Raw genomic sequence first — 20,634 nt, 5'->3', positions numbered from 1 at the left:
AGGATAGAACCTAGGCCTTTGCACATGCCAGGCAAGCACTCTAACATTGACCCCTGTCTCTGACCATTTAGAAACAAGGAGGGCAGCTTTTTGGTTCTTTTTCAAAACTCAGCAGCAGTTTTTCCTCTCCTTCACTTTTTTGATCTTGCCTCCTGTTTTAAAACTTGTCAGTCCCAAATAGTTCTTACAGTCTTCCTTGCTTTTTCTCAAGACATTTATTTGTTTGATCTGCGGTCAGTGTGAGGAGTCAAGTTCCACTGATAGCTCTCTACAAAGATGAATAGAAACTGTACTAGATAGAGCCGAAAAATGTGAAACATTTAAATGTAAAATGCATTCTCAAAACAATCTTAGATACATTTGCTGTTCAAGTAGTATCAAAATGTGGGAAGCTAGCTGAGTATTGTTTACTAAATAGAAAGTTTTGCAAATAACTTTTATGTTACTAGTTAAGACTAGAGAGTATTGAACATTCAAGTAACTCAGCAGTAACAGAATTACGCAGTTTCCAGTTTCTTCCTTACCGCATTCTGCTCAGGTACCTCCTGTGTTGACTTGTGTATGTATGTGTTGTATGTGTGTGTACATGTTTGTGTGTATGTGCCTGTGCACATGCATGTGCAGGTCAGAGGTGAACGTTGTGTGTCCTCAGTTGCTCTTTACCATTAAAAAATAACAACAAAAACAAAAACAAAACTGAGATTAGCTGGTTAGCAAAACCCTAGGAATGGATTCTCTTGTCCTTTGCCTTCCCAGTAGGGTTATACTTTACTTAGCTTTTTTGTATGGATACCAGGGATCCAAACTTAGATTTTCATGTTTACATAGTAAGCACAGTTACCACTTGAGCCATCTACCCCATGGTGGTTCTTAATGTTGGTGAGGTTTCCTCCACTAGGTTAGTGGAATAGACCACTAAGGAAAACCTGAAGAATGTACGTGTTAAGTGAGAATGTAGGTCACTGAGAGTTCCATAGTGGCATGTCTAGTAAATGAGTGAGTCAGCAGTGAATTGTACTTGTGGGCAACTGTTTGATATATTCTGTCATGATTTGTAGTTGTCTTAGTTAGAAATACAGCATTGATGACTGATATGAATCTGTAAATCATAGTGATCATAGGGTTGTTTCAGCCTATGCCTTTTGTCTAGCTTGTTGTGGAAAGGAAGGAGCCATCTGTAAGCAGTAAAACTACATATACGCCGGGCGTTGGTGGCGCACGCCTTTAATCCCAGCACTCGGGAGGCAGAGCCAGGCGGATCTTTGTGAGTTCAAGGCCAGCCTGGGCTACCAAGTGAGCTCCAGGAAAGGCGCAAAGCTACACAGAGAAACCCTGTCTCGAAAAACAAAACAAAAACAAAACAAAACAAAAAAAACCCTACATATACTAGGTTTAGTAGATGTCTGCTCATGCTAGAAATGGTCCTGTCACTTTTGCCTATAGGATAAGTGGATGCAAGGTCAGAGAATGGAATGCATCAAAGGCACTATCTGCTAGAATGAGTTACAACAATTGGAGCACTTGTACCCTAAGACTCATTTCAGGGCAGATGAGATGACTCAGTGGATTAAGGCACTTGCCTACCAATCCTGACAGCCTGAGTTAAATCTCCAGGACACAATGGTGGAAGGAGAAGACTGACTCCTAAAAGTTTTCCACTGACCTCCACAAGTGAACTATGACGTGTGTGTATACACACAAACACATACCCATGAATGGAATAAATAAATGCGTATATGAATACGGATCATAGAGAAGTTGAAATATTTATAATCTTTGTGTGTGTGTGTGTGTGTGTGTGTGTGTGTGTGTGTGTGTGTGTGTGTGTGTGTGTGTTTTGGCTTTCCTGGTGGCTGAATCCTGAGCCTTGTGCATGCTAGACAAGTGCTCCATTATTAAACTACATCCTTATGTTTAATTTTTAGATTTTTTTTTTTTCTCATGACAGAGTTTCTCTGTGAAGCCTTGACTGTCTTGGAACTCACTTGGTAGACCAGGCTGACATTGACTTCTGCCTCTGCCTCCCAAGTGCTGGGACTAATGGCATGTGCCACTACATCCAGCAATTTTTATGTTTTATGTTGTACTGGGCATTGCTTATGCTAGGCAAGTTTTTGTGATGTTTAAATGCCAATGCAAGTAGATTTCTATGTTTTAGCTAATATTTCTCTTAACATATTTTGTTATAGATTATGTTTAAATCAGTTTAGATATTCTACTGGATTATATTTAAATCAGTTTAGATAGTCTTCCAGGTTGTTTTGTGTCTATGTGGTACTGGGGATTTAACCAAGGGCTTTTCATGCATGCTAGGCAAGCTCTTAAAAACAAAAACAAAAAAAGACAAAACCTCAAGAAACAACCCTCCTCTTTTTTCCTGATGTGTTTTTCACCCTTAAAGAATTCTTCATTGCCATGTTTGGTATACCTTGTTTTTTAGAGACTTTTTTGAATTGTGGTAAAGTTTTTATATTAAACATGAATTTTATCATTTTGTTATCAGTTATAATAAATGTGTAGTTGGTTGCACTAGGCCTTGTTTTAAGTATATAGGCATTGTTTGCAGACACTGTCTTGGAACTTTTTCATCTTACAAAGCTGAAAGTCTCCATGGAACAGCCTGCCCACTCCCTCTCCCTTAGCACCTGTCATATTGTTCTAACTAGAACTTCAGTTCTGGGTCTCAGGTATCCCTGATCTAATAGAGCAAGGTTGACCTTGGATTCTGAACCTCCCAAGTATAGGAATTACAGGTGTTTACTACTGCACTCCTTTCATGACACAGTGCTGGAGTTAGTCCTTGTGTGCTAGGTAAATGCTTTACCAACTGAGCTATCCCGTTCCCCTTAATTTTTCTTGTTCTGTTTTCCATGGTTTGAAAATAGTTGTTCATGTGTTTTCTCTAGTTCTGTACATGTTTATATTAGAAGAGCTAGTTTGATCTTACTTAACTCCATTCTAAGAGGAATCCTCCTTTTGGAACTTGAAACATGATTCTGTAGTTCTTGAAGATATACTGGAAGATGGTTAAAAGAAATTCTGGAAAAGAAGAATAAAGAGAAGTTGGGAGGTGAATAATTTTAGGGGGAGTAATAAAAGCACAATATTTAAAAGTGAAGGGCAATTCAGAAATGTCTCAGCCATAACACAGAGATGAGGGAAGGAAGCCTTTTGAAATTAATGAGCATGAAGGTGACATCTCATCTGTGAGGAAAATGAGAGGTGGTTTAAGAAGTTATTGTAGGACACAGTAAACACTAATGTATAATTGGTGTTATATTCTAGCTGGAGTAAAGATTAGCCATTGCATTGTATTATATTGAAAGGGTAGCCCACTCAAGAAATATAAAAGTCATGAATAGGTTTAGCCAGCTGAGAAAAAAAAATAGTTATATATATTCAGCTGTCATATATCACATCCTGAATGATGAAAAGTCTATCTTACTAAGAAAGCGTGTTACTTGCTTTGAAGTCCAGGCTGAGATTAAATGTGCAAAGATGGTAAATATATTGGGTTAGAGCAGTGCCTTTTCCCAGTTTTATTTGTAATGTTCCTATTCCTTTAAGAACCTTCGACGACCAGTACTGCTTCAAATTACCCAGATGTGTTAACCAGGCCTTCTCTTCACCGGAGTCATCTGAATTTCTCCATGTTGGAATCCCCTGCGCTACATTGTCAGCCTTCCACGTCCTCTGCATTCCCAATCGGCAGTTCTGGGTTTTCCCTTGTGAAGGAAATTAAAGATTCTACCTCTCAGCATGATGATGATAACATCTCAACTACCAGTGGTTTTTCTTCAAGAGCTTCTGATAAAGGTATTCTTGTTACTAGAAGGTAAATAGTTGTGGCAGTAGGGATAAATCTCATATGTTGGGTTTTTTTCTTATGGTGTGTTTTTTTGGGGGAAAGGGTCTGTCTCACTGTAACCACGACTGGTCTAGAACTTGCTCTGTAGATCAGGTGGTCCTTGAACTGATAGAGATCCACCTGCATCTGCCTGCCAAATGCTAGGGTTAAAGGAGTGTACCCCCATCCTAGTTTAGATGTTTGTTTTTGTTTTGTGTTTTAAGATTTATTTTTAATTTATGTGTATGTGTTTACCTGCAAGAGTTTTTGTGGGCCAGAAGAAGGCATCAGATTTCTTGGTACTGGGATTCCAGGTGGTTGTGGGAAGGTGCAGGGAACTAAACCCAGGTCCTTTGCATGAGTAATACATATTCTTAATTGCCTAGTCACCTTTCCAGCCCTTCTTTAATTTTAGTTTTAATTTTTATTTTTCTTTATGAAAATCTAGGCCTTAGGGTCTTAAAATTGATGGTTACTACAAATTACACATTTTTGTCCTAGATATAGCTGTTTCAAAGAGTACTTCCCTGCCACCTCTGTGGTCCCCCGAAGCAGAACGTTCTCATTCACTCTCACAGCATACTGCCACCAGCTCCAAAAAACCAGCATTCAACTTGTCTGCCTTTGGAACACTTTCCACCGTGAGTATTAGCTATCTTGGATATAATTTTCATGTAATACTCTTGGATATAATTTTCACAGTGTCTAGTATTTTTGTTGACAATTTATCACTGTGTTTCTGTGCAGTCACTTGGGAATTCTTCAATTCTTAAAACAAGTCAGCTTGGAGACTCTCCTTTCTATCCTGGCAAAACGACATATGGTGGGGCAGCTGCTGCTGTGAGACAGAGCAAAGTTCGCAACACACCTTACCAGGTTAGTGTCGGGGGAGGATTGTTGATGAGCTCCCCATTCATTACCAGACACTGACTGCCAACACCCAAAAGACCTGTGAGAGTACTTGAAAAAACACTTTTAATTGTAGTGGACTTATTGAATATTAGATTAGTGTCCTTTAGGAAGTACGAAAGTTCCACTCTTTAAAATGAGATAAAAATTACACATGATCTCATTTGTCGTAATCTTAGCATATTGGAATTGTGATAAAACAGTGTTGTCACTACCGCTATCTAAATGTTGAAAAAACCATTTTCATCAAAACGAAACATAATCTTGGATATTTCCACAGTTAGCTTTTACAGTCATTCTCTGGCAGCCCTTAACCAGTTTTTCTGTACTTAGGGTTTTTTCATAATGTTAAATGAATTTAGTCATACACTGTGTAGCCTTTTGAATTGGGCATCAATATGACTTGGTTTGAACACCTTGATCCGCTTTTTTTTTTTTTTTTTTTTAAGATTTATTTTATGTATATAAGTGCTCTATCTGCATGTGTGACTTTATGCCAGAAGAGGGCATCAGATTCCACTAGAAATGGTTGTGAGACACCATGTGGTTGCTGGGAATTGAACTCATGACCTCTGGAAGAGCAGCCGGTGCTCTTAACTACTGAACCATCTCTCCATCCCCTACCTTGGTCCCTTTTTGATGCTGGTAGTGAGTTACAGTTTATTAGTGAAAGGATACTGGATTATTTCCAGTTTTAACATTTATTTTCATCTTCCTTGGACACATAATAAGGAGTTAGATTGCTCAACACATGGTTAAGTACATAATAAGACAAATGTTTTCTGATGGTCAGTACCTGCTTGCTTCCTGTAATATTACAACAGTTGTATTGTGTCCTTGCTTCACATGGAGAATTGTCAGTTTTTTTGTTTTAGCCATTCTAATAGGAACAATGGTAATTTCAACTTGGGAGTTTAATTGCCTTGTCCCCAATGACTAACGATGTTGAATGTCTCTTCTCTTCTCTTCTCTTCTCTTCTCTTCTCTTCTCTTCTCTTCTCTTCTCTTCTCTTCTCTTCTCTTCTCTTCTCTTCTCTTCTCTCTTCTCTCTTCTCTCTTCTCTCTTCTCTCTTCTCTCTTCTCTCTTCTCTCTTCTCTCTTTTCTTTTCCTCCCCTCCCCTCCCCTCCCCCCCCCTCCTCCTCCTCCTCCTCCTCCTCCTTCTTCTTCTTCTTCTTCTTCTTCTTCTTTTTCTTTCTTCTTCTTTCTTCTTTCTTCTTTCTTCTTTCTTCTTCGAGACAGGGTTTCTCTATAGCTTTGTGCCTTTCCTGGAACTCTCTTTGTAGACCAGGCTGGCCTCGAACTCACAGTGATCTGCCTGCCTCTGCCTCTCTAGTGCTGGGATTAAAGGTGTGCACCACCACCGTCCGGAATGTCTTTTTAAGTGTTTATGTTTTAGAAGTATGTTTTTCTTTGACTTTGAGAAGTATTGTTCACTATTAAATTGTGTTGTGTTCTTGATGAATTTTTTTTTTTTTTGTGGTCGAGTTCTTTTTTTTCTTGTTTTTATGAGATGTGTGTTTTACGGGTGATAGAATATTTTATTTTTCTATTGTGATTTTAGCTTTTAATATCTTTTATGAGATATCCTATATATAACCCAATGTCACAGCAGTTTTATTCTAAAAATTTCAGTTTTTTTCCTTAGGCCTTAATTTAGGTCTGATTTATTTTGAGTTGATTTGTGTCTGGTATGAGGTGTGTACCAACATTGATGATTTGTTTTACATTTGAGTATTTGTTGTAAGTACCGCTTGTTGAAGACTGTCCCTTCTCCACTGTATTAACTTTGCATGGGGAATATTTTGGGGACTTGTTTTTTCTGCCTGTTCCATTGTCTGTTCTTATACCGGTACTTTCTTCGTGATAGCTGTTGATGTAGAGTAAGTTTTGATCCCCCCCCCCCCCCCGGGTTTTTCTGTGTAGCTTTGTGCCTTTCCTGGAACTCACTCTAGCCCCAGGCTGGCCTCGAACTCACAAAAATCCGCCTGCCTCTGCCTCCAGAGTGCTGGGATTAAAAGGCGTGCACTACCACCGCCTGGCAGGTTTTGAAATTGGTAATTGCCCGTTCTTTAATTTGTTTTGATGCAAACGTGCTTTGGCTTTCCTAGGTTCTTTTGGTTCTGGGGATTGAACTGAGGACTGTGAACATGTTAGGCACTCATTTCTGCTTAGCTACAGGAGAGCCTTTGGTTTTCTGTAGTTCTTTGAATTCCATAAAAATTGAAAGGGTGTTAGTTTTTGCAGTGGCTATCTGGATTTTGATTGTGATTACACTTAGCCTAAAGATCAAATTGAGGAAAATATATATGACAAGTCTTCCAATCCAAGAATATGATGTCTCTCTAGTTCTTTGGTTCTGTGCGTGCTTTTTGTTTGTTTGTTCTGTTTTGGGTTTTTTGTTCGTTTGTTTGTTTGTTGGGTTTTTGGGACAGAGTTTCTTTGTTTAGCCCTGGCTGTCAGGTTGGCTTTGAACTCGAGATTAACCTTCCTCTGCCTCCTGAGTCCTGGGATCAAAGGTGTGCAGCAGCACCACCACCACCACCACTACCACCACCTGGCTCATTTAGGTGCTTTAAAATTTCTTTTCATGATTGTTTTGTAGTATATAGCGTGTGACCTTGAATACATTTTGTTAAATTTATGCCCCAAGTATTTCCTGTGGTATTGGTCAAGAATAGATAGAATTATTTGTTCATTATATTTAATTCAGTTGAACCTCCAAGCCAAGAAATATGGTTAATTCTACAAGACATATAAGAAGGAAGTAAATACTGATTCCACAGTTTGATGTAGTCAAAGAAGAGAGAACTTTTCATAACATACTTAGGAGAATAGCAAAGACATTGCAAGAAAATTATAGGCCAACATTTCTCATTAATTGTAGCCATCTTTTCACCGGATATATTTGTAAATTAACCCAAATCCTTAAAATGGTCAATTGGGTTTTTGTTTTTGCTCAATGTTTGAAATTAATGTAATCTATCTTTTTCAGAAAAGATAGAAAAATCATATGAAACATTTGGCAGAAATCCCTCATGCTTGATAAGAATTTTCATCTGCCAGGTGGTGGTGATGCACACCTTTAATCCCAGCACTCGGGAGGCAGAGGCAGGCCGATCTCTGTGAGTTTGAGGCCAGCCTGACCTACAAAGAGAGTTCTAGGAAAGGCACAAAGCTACACAGAGAAACCCTGTCTCGGAAAAAAAAAAATTTTTTTCATCTACTAGATAACCTCACCTGTTAACGCACATCTGTATAAACCTTCAGTTAACATTTGGCTTTCTGGTGAAAGGCTGAATGCTGTCCCCCTGAGATTAGGAAAAGAATATAGGTACTTCACCTCTGTCCCTCTTAACATCAGGCCGCAGCTTCTAGTCTGTACAGGAGGCATAAAAATGAACTAGACACACGTATTGGAAAGAAGGACAATACTATTTCTATCGAGGACAGTATGTTTACCTTTCCCCTCAAAGCTGCCATGACTAAGTGTAGCAAGGACATAAGCTGCAAGGCTAATATGTGAAGTCATGCACATTAGCAGAGTTAGAAACTGGACAACTTTTAAAGAAATAATCATTTTGTGCTTTGTGGTAGTATTTTTCTAAGGAAGGAGCTATGTGAGCTGCTTCTTAACGGGAAGGTAGGAAGGTCTATTTCATATATGAATTAAATGTATTGAACTAATAGGATTGTTCAGACTGGCCAGGCGGTGGTGGTACACACCTTTAATTCCAGCACTTGGGAGGCAGAGCCAGGAGGATCTCTGTGAGTTTGAGGCCAGCTTGGTCTACAGAGCGAGATCCAGGATAGGCACCAAAACTATACAGAGAAACCCTGTCTCAAAAAACCAAAGAGAAAAAACAAAAAGAAATCAAAATAAACAAAAAATAAACTCACATACACAAATTGTTCAGATTGTTTATAGCTAGCAAATGGCATGAAATACTTAAGTATAAATCTAGTGATACAATACATTCATGGTCTTTGTGCTAACTGCTAAAGGATGTGAAAGAAATTTCTGTACAAGTTTTACTTATTTGCATATTAGTGTGGCATTTTAATTTTACAATAGGACTTTGGAAGCTTTTATATGCTATATGTCCTTAGAATCTTTCTCAATATAGACTTCCAAACACTTGAAATTTGGTGAGTTTTTGTGGTTTTGTTGTTGCTTGTTTTTACATGCTGAGGGATCAAATATAGTGTCTTGCTTGGCAGGCAAGTACTCTGCCTATGAATAACACCTCCAGCCCTGTAAGTGACATTCGGATGATACCTGTTACTCCTTTCATACAGTGTAAGAGCTAGGAAACATACTAGAGATTCGTAATTTGATTCCGTTTTAGTGATTTACTAAATCCAGGCCATGAAGCCAGAGGACTATATTAAAAGAACAGACTTGTTTTTTCTGGTAGATATTTGAATGTTCTTGGTTTTGGCAAAGTCTATAGCCTCAACTACAGTTGTTATCAAGCACCAGGTTCTTAATACTTATGTACAATATTACAGCTCTTTTGAAAATTGAATGAAATATTTGACATAACTGAAAAACATTGTTTAAAGCACTTATTGTAGTTCTACTTTTATATATAAGCTATTTTATAAAAGATTAGGCTGGCTGGTCAGTGGTATCCCGCACCTTTAATGCCACCACTTGGGAGGCAGAGTCAGGTGGATCTCTCTGAGTTCCAGGCCAGCCTGGTCTACAGAGTGAGTTCCAGGATCATATAGAGAGACCCTGTCTTAAAAAATGAAAGTGGGTAAAAAAAGTTAGGCTTTTTAAAATGATATTAGTCATCATGCTAGCTATTTTGGGTTTGTGTAGTCCATGTGGTTGGAATGCTGTAATGCATCCTTGAGAAAAGTGTTTTTATTGAAATTTGTAAGCTTTTCAGTGTATAAAGGTCAAGGTTTTCTTCCCTAACCCCAATTTTAAGACCCATAAAAATAGCTTATCCCCCTCCTTTTTAGATTTTAATATAATTGTGCTATTTCTCTTTTCCTCCTCCTGCCATCTGCTCCCACCTCCCCTTAATCTCTTCTAAATTCATTGCCTCTTTTTTTCCCCCTCTTGTTATATGTGTACATGTCATGTTACTTGTATGTATATGATCTCAGGGCTGACCATTTGGTGTTGGATAACCAATTGGTGTGCTCTTCCTTAGGAAAGACCTGTTTCTCTTGATCTCAGCAATCCTTAGTTGCTTGTAGTTTGTTTAGACTTGAGGCCTTGTGGGCCTTTCTCCTTTTATGTTAGAATATCATTGGTGACATCCTTTTTCAGGCTGTGTTCAGTCAGCCACATTGGTGAGGCTTCATGGGTATAGCATCTCTTGACATTTCTAGAAGACACAGTCTCAGAACAAACTCCCTGTTCCTCTGACCCCTGCAATCTTTCCATCCCCTCTTCTACAATGACCCCTGAACCTGAGGGGCAGCAGTTCTGTTGTAGATGTATCAGTAGGGACTGGCCTCCACAACTCTGCACTTTGATGGGTTGTAGTTGTCTGGAATGGTGTCTCTTGCAAAGTTTCCTTGATGAAAGGTGAGAACAACATTTACCTTTGGGTGTAAATATAGATATTTAAGAACATAGTTAGGGATTATGCTGGTTTAGTAAAATGGTGGTTGTAGGTTCTCCTCCAAGACCCATTAATTCACCAGCTTTGGGTAATTGGCTAGGTTTCCACTATGAGGCATGATTTCCCTCTTGTTGAATGAGCCTTATATCCAATTAGAGAGCTGTTGGTTTTTGCCAGGGTATGCATACCATTACTGCACCCTTAGGGTTATCCTGGTAAATTTAGTTTATAGGTATCATAGCTAGATGGAACTTTTGGTTGCTTCCCTCCTTTGGAAGCTGGTCCTCAGAGGGAAAGCTTTAACATCAGATCTAAAGCTCTTTCTTCAAGAAATAGTCTGAATATTTTTGAAAATCTGTTATACTCACTGTGGTAAACTAAGTCATAGTGATGAGAATGATAAGTTTCTACTACATTAGAACCTAGTCTTTTTTACTGTTCTTTGAATTTTAATTAAATAAATTTAATACTCAGTGTTAATGGATGTCTTAATTTGTCATTGACTTTTTTAATTTAAATATTGGGGTGTATGGGTCAAGGTATTGCTACAAATTTTATGGAAAAATTTTATGTCCTATTCCCATCATGGAACATATGGATAATTTTCTTTAGAAGAGTGCATGGTGTCTTTTTGTTTGTTTTCTTCAATACAGACTTTCTCTGAGTATTCCTGGCTATCCTGGAATACTGGCCTTGAATTTGGAGATCCTCCTGCCTCTGCCTCCCAAGTGCTGGGATTAAAGGCGTGAGCCACCACTGCCCAGCTGCATGTTGTCTTTTTACTTCTGATTATTCAAGTAATTCCGCAGTTCAAGAATTAGAGTTTGATAATTGCATAGCCTGTCTTCTCCCAGAGATAAGCCACTGTTACCATAATCTTGTTTTATTTTGTATATCTATTTTGTTTGTGTTTTCATTGTATGAAATAAGTACCTTGGACTGTATGTTGCAGCAAGTCATGGACTATGATTTTCTAGGCACCAGTCAGAAGACAGATGAAAGCTAAGCAGCTCACTGCACAGTCTTACGGTGTGACGAGCTCAACAGCACGGCGGATATTGCAGTCATTAGAGAAGATGTCAAGCCCTCTCGCGGTAAAAATTTGAAATTGTAATGAAATGAAATAATGCAGCAGAATTTGAGTTTAGTGAAAAAACTGATTTTTATTAACTTTTTTTTGTTATTGTAATTTTAACAGGATGCGAAAAGAATTCCATCCGCTGTTTCTTCTCCTCTGAATTCTGTACGTTAACTTTTAAATTTTACATGAAATGAGAGTTGTTTTTCAGTTTCCTACCTATTCTAATACTATTTCATTTTTTTCAGCCTCTTGATAGGAGTGGGATAGACAGCACAGCTTTTCAGGCCAAAAAAGAAAAGGTAAGCTATCTAAAATGTCAGCAGCTTGTTGTGTTTACAGTTAGCAAGTACGTAGATTGTAGTCACCAGGGAACATGTTTCAAAAAGGAGCTATTTTTACCTTTGGCATTGTAGCTTATCTCTCAGCCTTGGGATGAGCAACATAGGAAGTACATTCAGTGTTTTGGCTGTTTTGCATCCTCATGTTTATGACAGTGCTTTCGGCTTTCTCTTAATTTTAGGTAAATAAAATGAAGAGTGGAAATTCCAAATGTTTAGTCATTAGAAGTGCAATAAACATATACCCTCATTGAAATAGTCAGTTTTGAAGAATTTTTATTCAACACATCAAATAGAACTTCATTTTGATAGATATTTCATCAGCTGAAATACTAGTTGAGGATATTGTAGCTAATAAAACATGCAATGTAAATATTTTGATGCCTTTTAGTTTAATTTTTGTGGATTAAATTAGCTTTTGAAATTATTGTGAGGGAGATTAGTGCTTGGTAATGGTGTTGAAGAGGTGTCTCCTGTATTTATAGCTATTTTAAGTGTTCTCCAGGAAAAGTAGATTGCTGGATTCTTACTTACGAAAGAATTTATTATAACATTAAGCTCTCTAAAAGTAATTACTAAAATTATCACTATCTGAATTACTTGTGGAGATTAAATGAGATGTTGCTATATCATAATTATTCTTACCGAATATGGGGCAGGAAGAAAGTTAGGGGTTTTTTCCCCCCTTGGAAGAATATTCGAATTTCTAGGGTTACCTAGATGTTTGTAGTTAGGTAAGACAGATCTATCTGCTTCGAACCACTGTCATGCTGTAAATATAAAATGTTAACTTTCCTCAGACTCCCATTTATATCAGAAAAGTAAAATTTTAAGATTGTGCCATAAGCCGGGCGGTGGTGGCGCACGCCTTTAATCCCAGCACTCGGGAGGCAGAGGCAGGCGGATCTCTGTGAGTTCGAGGCCAGCCTGGACTACCAAGTGAGTCCCAGGAAAAGGCGCAAAGCTACACAGAGAAACCCTGTCTTGAAAAACCAAAAAAAAAAAAAAAAAGAAAAAAAAAAAAAAAAAAAAAAAAAAAAAAGATTGTGCCATAATATAAATTGTCAGTGAAAATACTATAAGTGTTTATGAGTTGCTGGGAATTAAAAAACCGTATTATAGTATTAATCGTGTATTACATATAACAAACTTTCTCATAGAGTTGAGGATTTATAGGTGCTTTACAGAAGGCTTTGCCCTGGAAACCAGCCTTGTTGACAGCTGTTGCTGAGTGAATGGACTATGCATGATAGTTTATGGACACAGTGGGTGTTCTAGACTTTATAATTGTCTTACACCAACAAGACTTTTACTATATTTCAATGTAACAAAGGACCATGAGCAAAACACTTGGGTACTTAGACTTCAAAACCAGTTCATGTCACAGTCTGGAAGTCTTAATATAATGCTTCATCAATTAGACTCATATTGTAATTCCTTTGGTTTCATTTGTTTTTAAAATAGTGGTAAACCACTTTGGAGAAAAAGATTTGCATATATGTTTATGAATTTGAAAATTTTTATACCTTATTTAAAAATCATTTAACTTTTAAAAATTATTTTATATTTTTTTTGTATGTGTTTTTCTGCACGTATATGTGTGCACCGTGTATATGCCTTGTGCTCTTAGAGGCCAGAGAGGGCCTCATATCCCTGAGATTGGAGACGTAGAAGTAACGTGCCATGTAGGTGCTGAGAACCGAACTCAGTAAAAGCAAGTGCTTTTAACTACTGGGTCATTTGTCTGGCCCTGTAAAAAACTATCTTAATTCTCAATGAAAAGAAATAGAAACAGATGTTTGGGAAAATGCAGAAAAATAAGTTTTAGCCATGTCCAAAATTCATCTTGGCTAAGGTTACAGTTGTTCGGTTGTCTTGACTGTTACATGGTTTCATTTTGTGTGGGTACACGTGTGCTTGTGTGAAAGTCCTGCAAAATAGTCTAAAATTAGATGTATGTATATTTGCATATTAATAGATTAAATTCCTTTTGTTTATCTTTTTTTCTGTTACTATTTTAGTCTGCCTATTTTTCTAGGAAATAGTCTCTAGGTCACATTAGCTATTTTGAAATAATTTTTAGATATGCCACTGATCAATAAAAATGTTTATTTTTGATTTCTGTTTTCTTATAAGGTGGACTCTCAGTATCCCCCTGTTCAGAGACTAATGACCCCAAAGCCAGTTTCCATAGCAACAAATAGAACTATCTATTTTAAACCGTCTCTGACCCCATCTGGTGACTTAAGGAAGACTAATCAAAGGATAGATAAAAAGAACAGTGTGAGTTTGTTTGTTTATTTGTTTTCTTAAGACAGTATCTTGCTATATATCTATGCTGGCCTGGAACTCAGTAGATAACTGGGCTGACCTCACATTCATGTTGGTTATACTGCTTCTACCTTTTAAGTGCTGGGTTATAGGTGTGCACTACCACATCTCTCTGAGTGTATTTATTTTTTACCAGTTTATTTTCTTCTTGAACCAGTCTATGAATATTGGTTGGAGTGAATATGTAAATGGAGGACCTCTGCTGGTGTAGTCTAGTAATTGTATGATGCCTGTTAACTAGTTAGCTAATTAGAATTGGGATACCTTTGAAAAGAGTTTTCACCTAGATCACATCCCAAATCTGTGTCGCCTAGAAAAAGTTTGTTAAATTTAATTATCTATTGAGTCTTATTTGTGTTGCTGAATTCTAAAAGGTTTCAGATGTTATATCTTTTGACAGAATTTCTCCTGTATTAACTCATTTTAAAAAGAAAATACGTAAAAAAATTTTTCCCCCCAGACAGGGTTTCTGTGTGTAGTTTTGGTGCCTGTCCTGGGTCTTGCTCTGTAGAGCAGGCTGGCCTGGAACTCAGACTGCTGGGATTAAAGGTGTGTACCACCACCGCTGCCCAGCTTAAAATGTTTTTTGTATCTGCTTCTCTAAACTAAGATCCAAAGATCAGATACTGCTTATGATTTTTTTTCTTCCTAGACCACATAAAAGTTTCTTTTTTGAGGTGTTTTTGTACCATAAATTTAACTATTTCATGTTTTTATTTTAGTGATTTTAGCATATCTTAAAGGGTATTGAGCCATTACTACAGTTTTAGAACATTTTCATCATCATTTATCTCCTGAATTTTTTTTTTCTTTTTCTTTTTTTTTTCCCCCGGTTTTTCGAGATAGGGTTTCTCTGTGTAGTTTTGTGCTGAATCTCACTCTGTAGATCAGGCTGGCCTCGAACTCCCAGAGAGCTGCCTGACTCTACCTCCCAAGTGCTGGGATTAAAGGTATGCACCACCACCGCCTGGCCCTCTCCTGAATTTTTTGATAACATACCATGTTACAGTATATATGAATATTTTATTGTTTTTTTTTAAGGCAGAATATTGTTTCATATTATGGAACTTTGCTTAACTATTACTTAGTTGAGATATTTGGGGTCTTTTCACTGTTCATTTAATGTATAATGCTGCTATAGACATTTATGTAGATATGCTTTTGTGGGCATGAATTTTCATTTTTCTCAGGAGTGGAATTGGTAGGCATGTTTGTATTTGAAGAGACAAGGGTAGTTTTATGAAATACCTCACATTCTGTGTTTATTATCTTGTGTTATTTATTTTAGCTAAAGTGTTTTGGGTTTATGTATCATTTTACTGTTTGTGCCTACACTTTTTTCTAATTTCATAAAACAGCTCAGCTTCTTGAAAACTTCACATTTGATAGAATAGTGTAGCGGTTACTTGTGTAATGGAGATTCAGTCCCTTGATAGTCCCCTCCCAGGGCCAGGAAGAATCTACAACCAGCTAATAATTTAATCTTTGATGATAAGAAATAAGTCTACATACACGAAACTTTATTATTCTGACTCAGTTCTTTCTCTCCACAGCTTCTGTTCTGCTCTCATGCCCAGCTCCTTTCTTGCCTGATTTCTATCTACATTTATCTGCTGTCCACTCTTAAGTTCTAACTTAATTCTCTCATCTTAGTTCTGCTCCATCTAGGTTCTCATCTATCTAGTTTCTTCCCATCTTAACTCCTCGCCCATCTCTTTCTCTCTCATCTTGTTCTTCCTCATCTGGCCCTTCCTCATCTTCCATCTTGTTCCTAGTACTCTCTTGGAGCTCTTCAATCTGGTTCTTCCCATATAGTTCGTTCCTCTCCAGTTTTTACCCATCTAGTTCTTCTGTTCTCTTTTCTCTGTCTCATCCTCAAGTCCTGTCTCCAAACCTTCTCTAAGTCTCCTTATACCTCTCAGCTCCCTCATCTCTCTGGTATTCAGTTATAAAACGAAGCAATAGCAATCCTTTGGCTGAAGAAGGTCACCAGGCTTGAGTTCTTGCAGGGTTATAAAGGCAGACAAGAGTTTTCCTCAGGGAGTGACCATCAGGTTTTCTTTTATAACCCAAAAGGGAGTGGTAAAGGAGGAGGTCAACTGAGAGCTGATGATTAGTTAGTATATCAAGAAAAGGGGATTTATGTGCTCAGTCTACATTCCTAGAAGTGGTTAGGTAAGACGTTAGGGGTCTGTAATGTTAGTAAGGCTGTATAAGAAAGGAGGGTCTCAGTTTAAACTGCACAAGAAATAAAGCTACCCTCCTGATCTAGGAGACATGCCTTGTTTCAATAAGGGTGTTACCTTAGTTCAGGACATCATTTGGCCTTGGATGTCTGATAGGTGTTTTAGATAAATACACTGTTAGAAGTTCTTGGAAGCAAACAGCATACAAGAAAATCATTATATACAAAAGCTAAAATATCACCAAGACTTCTTGACCTTCGGAAAAGTCCTTGACCTTTCCAACTGTAGCTTTTGTGATAGTAGCTGGATCCCATTACACTTTCCTGTGGCCTGCAGCACTGTGTACTTGCTTATCTTCATTCATTACTCGTTAACATTTTGTCATTAAGATTCCCTTTTGAAATTTCTGATTCTCAAGATTTAAAACTTTCTTCATTATTGCTATTGTTGTTATTAGTGTTTGTAATTAGTCAGGCCTAGGGCCTTAGGCTTGTGAGGTTAAGTGCTCTGCCACAGAACTGTATCTTAGCTTGTAAGAAAAAAGATACCTAGATTTCACTATATTTGCTTTAATTTTTTCTCTGCTTATCCTACAGTTTAGGACTTCCCATATGTAATACGTAATAGCATTCAGACCCAATAATGAATGTTGGTGCAAAACAAATCTACAGGTTTTATTTTAGATGTTAAGCAGTTGTCCCCAAAGAAAAATGTCCCAAGATTATGACTTGTAGTTGTTGTTGTATCTTTGTCTCTGTCTCCATTATCCTAGAATAGTCTTGAAAAACAAAAGTCAGTTACTGTGTAATGTCCAGCAGTGTGAGATTGTTCTGGATGGACCTAGATTCTGATTATTCTTGGTTAACCACTAAAGAAGGGCTGGGCTCTTCTTAGTGCTCAGGCATGCCTATTTTTGATCTCATTAGCATTTTTGAGAATTCTTGCCTGAAGCTGTTTGTTGATTGCACTGTGGTGGATCTTGAATTCTATTGTTCTTTCTTCATGTAGTGGTTAACCTTTTGCTATAAAGAAGAATTTCTTTTCTGTATTGGATTTACTTCAATTGAATTCTGAATTGAATAAAGTCTAAAGTACTTGCTTACGTCCCACCCCCCACATTGGCTTTGAAAAGAATCTTTTATGCTCTTTTACTATGACCCATCATTTTTTTTTTTTTTTTGGTTTTTCAAGACAGGCTTTCTCTGTGTAGTTTTGCGCCTTTCCTGGATCTCGCTCTGTAGACTAGGCTGGCCTCGAACTCACAAAGATCCTCCTGCCTCTGCCTCCCGAGTGCTGGGATTTAAGGCGTGTGCCACCACCGCCCGGCAATGACCCATCATTTTGAGCACTTTACTTTTTATATTGCAAGGTAATTCAGAATCTTGGACATTTCTAGCTCTCTATTTATGTAACTGGCCCTTTGTACAGGAAGCCTTAGTTCTTCTCAGTGAGAGGAATTTACATCTCAGAGATTCTGTCCTGTTTAAATTACATGTGCATTTAGTATGCAAGAAGGAAAGTGATTCCCCCGGAACTTTGTACTAATGTTTTGGTAAATACATGATGAATGACATTTGTGTACACACACACACACACACACACACACACACACACACACACACACACTCACTCACTCAAATTATAGTAAGTAGTACATTTGTAACTCTGGTTAGCATTCAGAGAACATGTCTAAATTATATATTCTAGGACTTGTTAAAAAAATCACCAAATTTCTAATTCCAAATATTTATAGGGTAAAGCATGTTATTAAGAAAATTTGAAGCTATGGATGTAGCTTTCAGTGGTACTTGTTTTGCATGTTAAGGCTCTGAGTCAATCCCATCACCAAAAAAGAAAACATTTAAGCCAGACATATTCATTCTTATAATCCCAGCACTTGGTGGGTGGAGGCAACAGGATCTGGAATTCAAATCTAGTTAAAATTCATACTGAGTTTGAGGCATGCTTCTCTTATTGCTATCCCACCCCTATAAAAAAATTGTTTTAAATAAAATCTTCATTCTGTTTTTTTCTTTCAGACTATAAATGAAAAAAATATCTCAAGACAAAATAGAGAGCAAGAAAGGTAATGTCATTTCATATACAACTGGATTTCTTTATATTTATTTTGTAAGGTTCATATTTATAATAGTCTCAAAGATTAAGAAAATTAAAAGTATATTTAGGGGAGTAGTGAGATGGCTCAGCAGGTCAAGGCACTTGCTACCAAGCCTGAAACCTTGTGTTCAATCTCTAGAACCCACATGGTGGGAGCATAGAATTGACTCCCCAAAGCTGTCCCATTACCCTCAGAAGCTCTCCATGTGATGATCATGTGTGCTCTCATGTGCTCGCACACATACACAAAAGAAATGTAGAAAAATTGATGTTTTGCTATTTATTGATTATCTTGTTAGCTCTTCTGGTAGTTGAATATTCATTTAACAATTTCTGGGACAAAATAATATATCAATTGTAATTTTCTTTTTATTTGCTAGTGGCTTTTCATACCCCAATTTCAGTATTCCTGCAGCCAACGGTTTATCTTCTGGAGTAGGTGGTGGAGGTGGCAAGATGAGAAGAGAGAGAACACGCTTTGTTGCTTCTAAACCCCCAGAGGAGGAGGTAGGTTCCTATTTTATAGAACTTTGAAATGGTGGTGATGAGGTGTGACCCACAGGAATGGGACTTGGGGAAGACTTGGATTGAAAATTATCCACCATTGAAACCATCCTTTAGACTCTGCCTATCCAAAACCTAACCTAGGAGCCTTAACTTCATGAATTGCATAAAATAACTTACAATAGAAACACCATTTTTTTATGTAGGTTATTCCTATTGAAATTATTTGATTCTCTGGACACTGCCTTAGGGTTTTGCTTCTTTTTCAAATGTACATATGATTAACACTATGTACTTTTGCTAGCTCCTCCCCTCTCTCTCCCTCTTTTTCCCTCCCTCCTTCTTTCATTCTCTCATTTTTGTTAGTCTTCTCTCCCTATGTGTGATACTTCATGTTAAATGGAACGATGGGTTTTAAATTTCTCTGCTATTTATCCTTTGTGCAGATTTACTACAATTAATCCATTCTCTCATCAGGGTACATTTGGGCTGATTCCCAGTATGTGCTAAGGTGAATATTTATACACTTCTCCTTTGCCATGTGCAGTTTGGTCTGGAGGATATTTACCTAGGCATGGGACTGTTGGACTGCAGGGGTTGGCACACGTCTTTAAATGTGTCTGACTTTATTGTATTCCTCTTCACAACACTTCACACGATCATAGGTGGACCATCTATTTATTTATTTATTTTTCTTTACTAGCACTGTTTTGTTTGGACTCATTGCTGGTGTGATAGCTGTAAAATGTCATTGGGATTTTATTTTGCATTTTCTTGTTTAATGGGAAGGATTAGTTTTTTGTATGTGTTTTATGACCATTTAAGTTTTTCTTTATTCATATTTTCCCTATTGGGTTTTTAAATTTTTTCATTAGGACGAGTTCTTGGACTGGTGAGGTAGCTAAGTGGGTGGGGGTGCCTGCTATAAGTCTGGAACCTGAGTTCATTCCTGGGACCTATGTGGTGGAAGAAGAGATGGACCTCTGTGGGGTTGTCTTTAACTGCCACATGTGCTCTACAGCATATGTGTGTCTGTACACGTGTGGGAACACACATGTGTAATTAAGATACAGTATAAAAAAGAATCGAACTTGTAGGTGCTGCTTGGATAGAGAAGATAGAGACTAGTTGAAGACTGGTTAAGTTGACTGTCTGGAGTTTGCTCATTTCTTACCTTTTGAGTTGAAACAGCTCCCATTTCATTCAGTCTTTTTTTTTTTAGATTTATTTATTTTCTTTATGTATATGAGTGCTCTATCCGTATGTATGCCTTTGTGCCAAAAGAGGGCATCAGATCCCACTATATAGATGGCTGTGAGCCACCATGTGGTTGCTGGGAATTGAATTTAGGACCTCTGGAAGAGCAGCCAATGATCCTGACCCCATTTCAGTCTTTAAGAGTGATTTCAGCCAAGCTAAATCATTTAAGGCTCTCACCACCCTCTAAGAAGATGTTCAACTTACTAGTTCATTTCAAATTTTGGATTGTAGGAGGTTTTTAAAATTTTTCATATGTGGGTGTTTTGACTGCATGTTAGGTCTGCACCATGTGCATGCAGTACCTATGAAGGATAGAAGAGGGCATCAGATTCCTTGGAACTGGAGCCATGGACAGTTGTGAGCCACCATCTGTGTGTTGGGAATTGAACCTGGATCCCTGGAACTGCTCTTAATCACTGAGCTATCTCTCCAGCCCCAGGGGAGTAATGCTTTGACTTAGTTGTTTCTAATTAAAAT

At 37.7% G+C, this 20,634-nt stretch overlaps 1 protein-coding gene across 3 annotated transcripts in view; it reads left to right on the top strand.

Moving 5' to 3' along the window:
* The window catches only part of Nup153 (nucleoporin 153), a 68,125-nt gene that overhangs the window by 22,560 nt on the left and 24,931 nt on the right, over positions 1 to 20,634 (top strand). For 2 of the 3 annotated variants that reach the window (XM_076573264.1, XM_015991195.3), the window contains 8 exons: positions 3,568 to 3,816; positions 4,349 to 4,488; positions 4,595 to 4,723; positions 11,317 to 11,433; positions 11,538 to 11,582; positions 11,666 to 11,719; positions 18,315 to 18,361; positions 18,774 to 18,900. In XM_076573264.1, the coding sequence (XP_076429379.1) occupies positions 3,568 to 3,816; positions 4,349 to 4,488; positions 4,595 to 4,723; positions 11,317 to 11,433; positions 11,538 to 11,582; positions 11,666 to 11,719; positions 18,315 to 18,361; positions 18,774 to 18,900 (908 nt within the window). Of the gene's footprint in view, positions 1 to 3,567; positions 3,817 to 4,348; positions 4,489 to 4,594; positions 4,724 to 11,316; positions 11,434 to 11,537; positions 11,583 to 11,665; positions 11,720 to 13,894; positions 14,042 to 18,314; positions 18,362 to 18,773; positions 18,901 to 20,634 lie in introns of all 3 variants that reach the window. The other variant, XM_006972843.4, reaches the window with a different exon arrangement.

This window comes from Peromyscus maniculatus, chromosome 5, assembly GCF_049852395.1.
Source record: "Peromyscus maniculatus bairdii isolate BWxNUB_F1_BW_parent chromosome 5, HU_Pman_BW_mat_3.1, whole genome shotgun sequence".
NCBI classification, from domain to species: domain Eukaryota; kingdom Metazoa; phylum Chordata; class Mammalia; order Rodentia; family Cricetidae; genus Peromyscus; species Peromyscus maniculatus.
The sequence above is the reverse complement of the archived record's forward strand: the minus strand, read 5'-3'. Positions and strand labels throughout refer to the sequence as shown.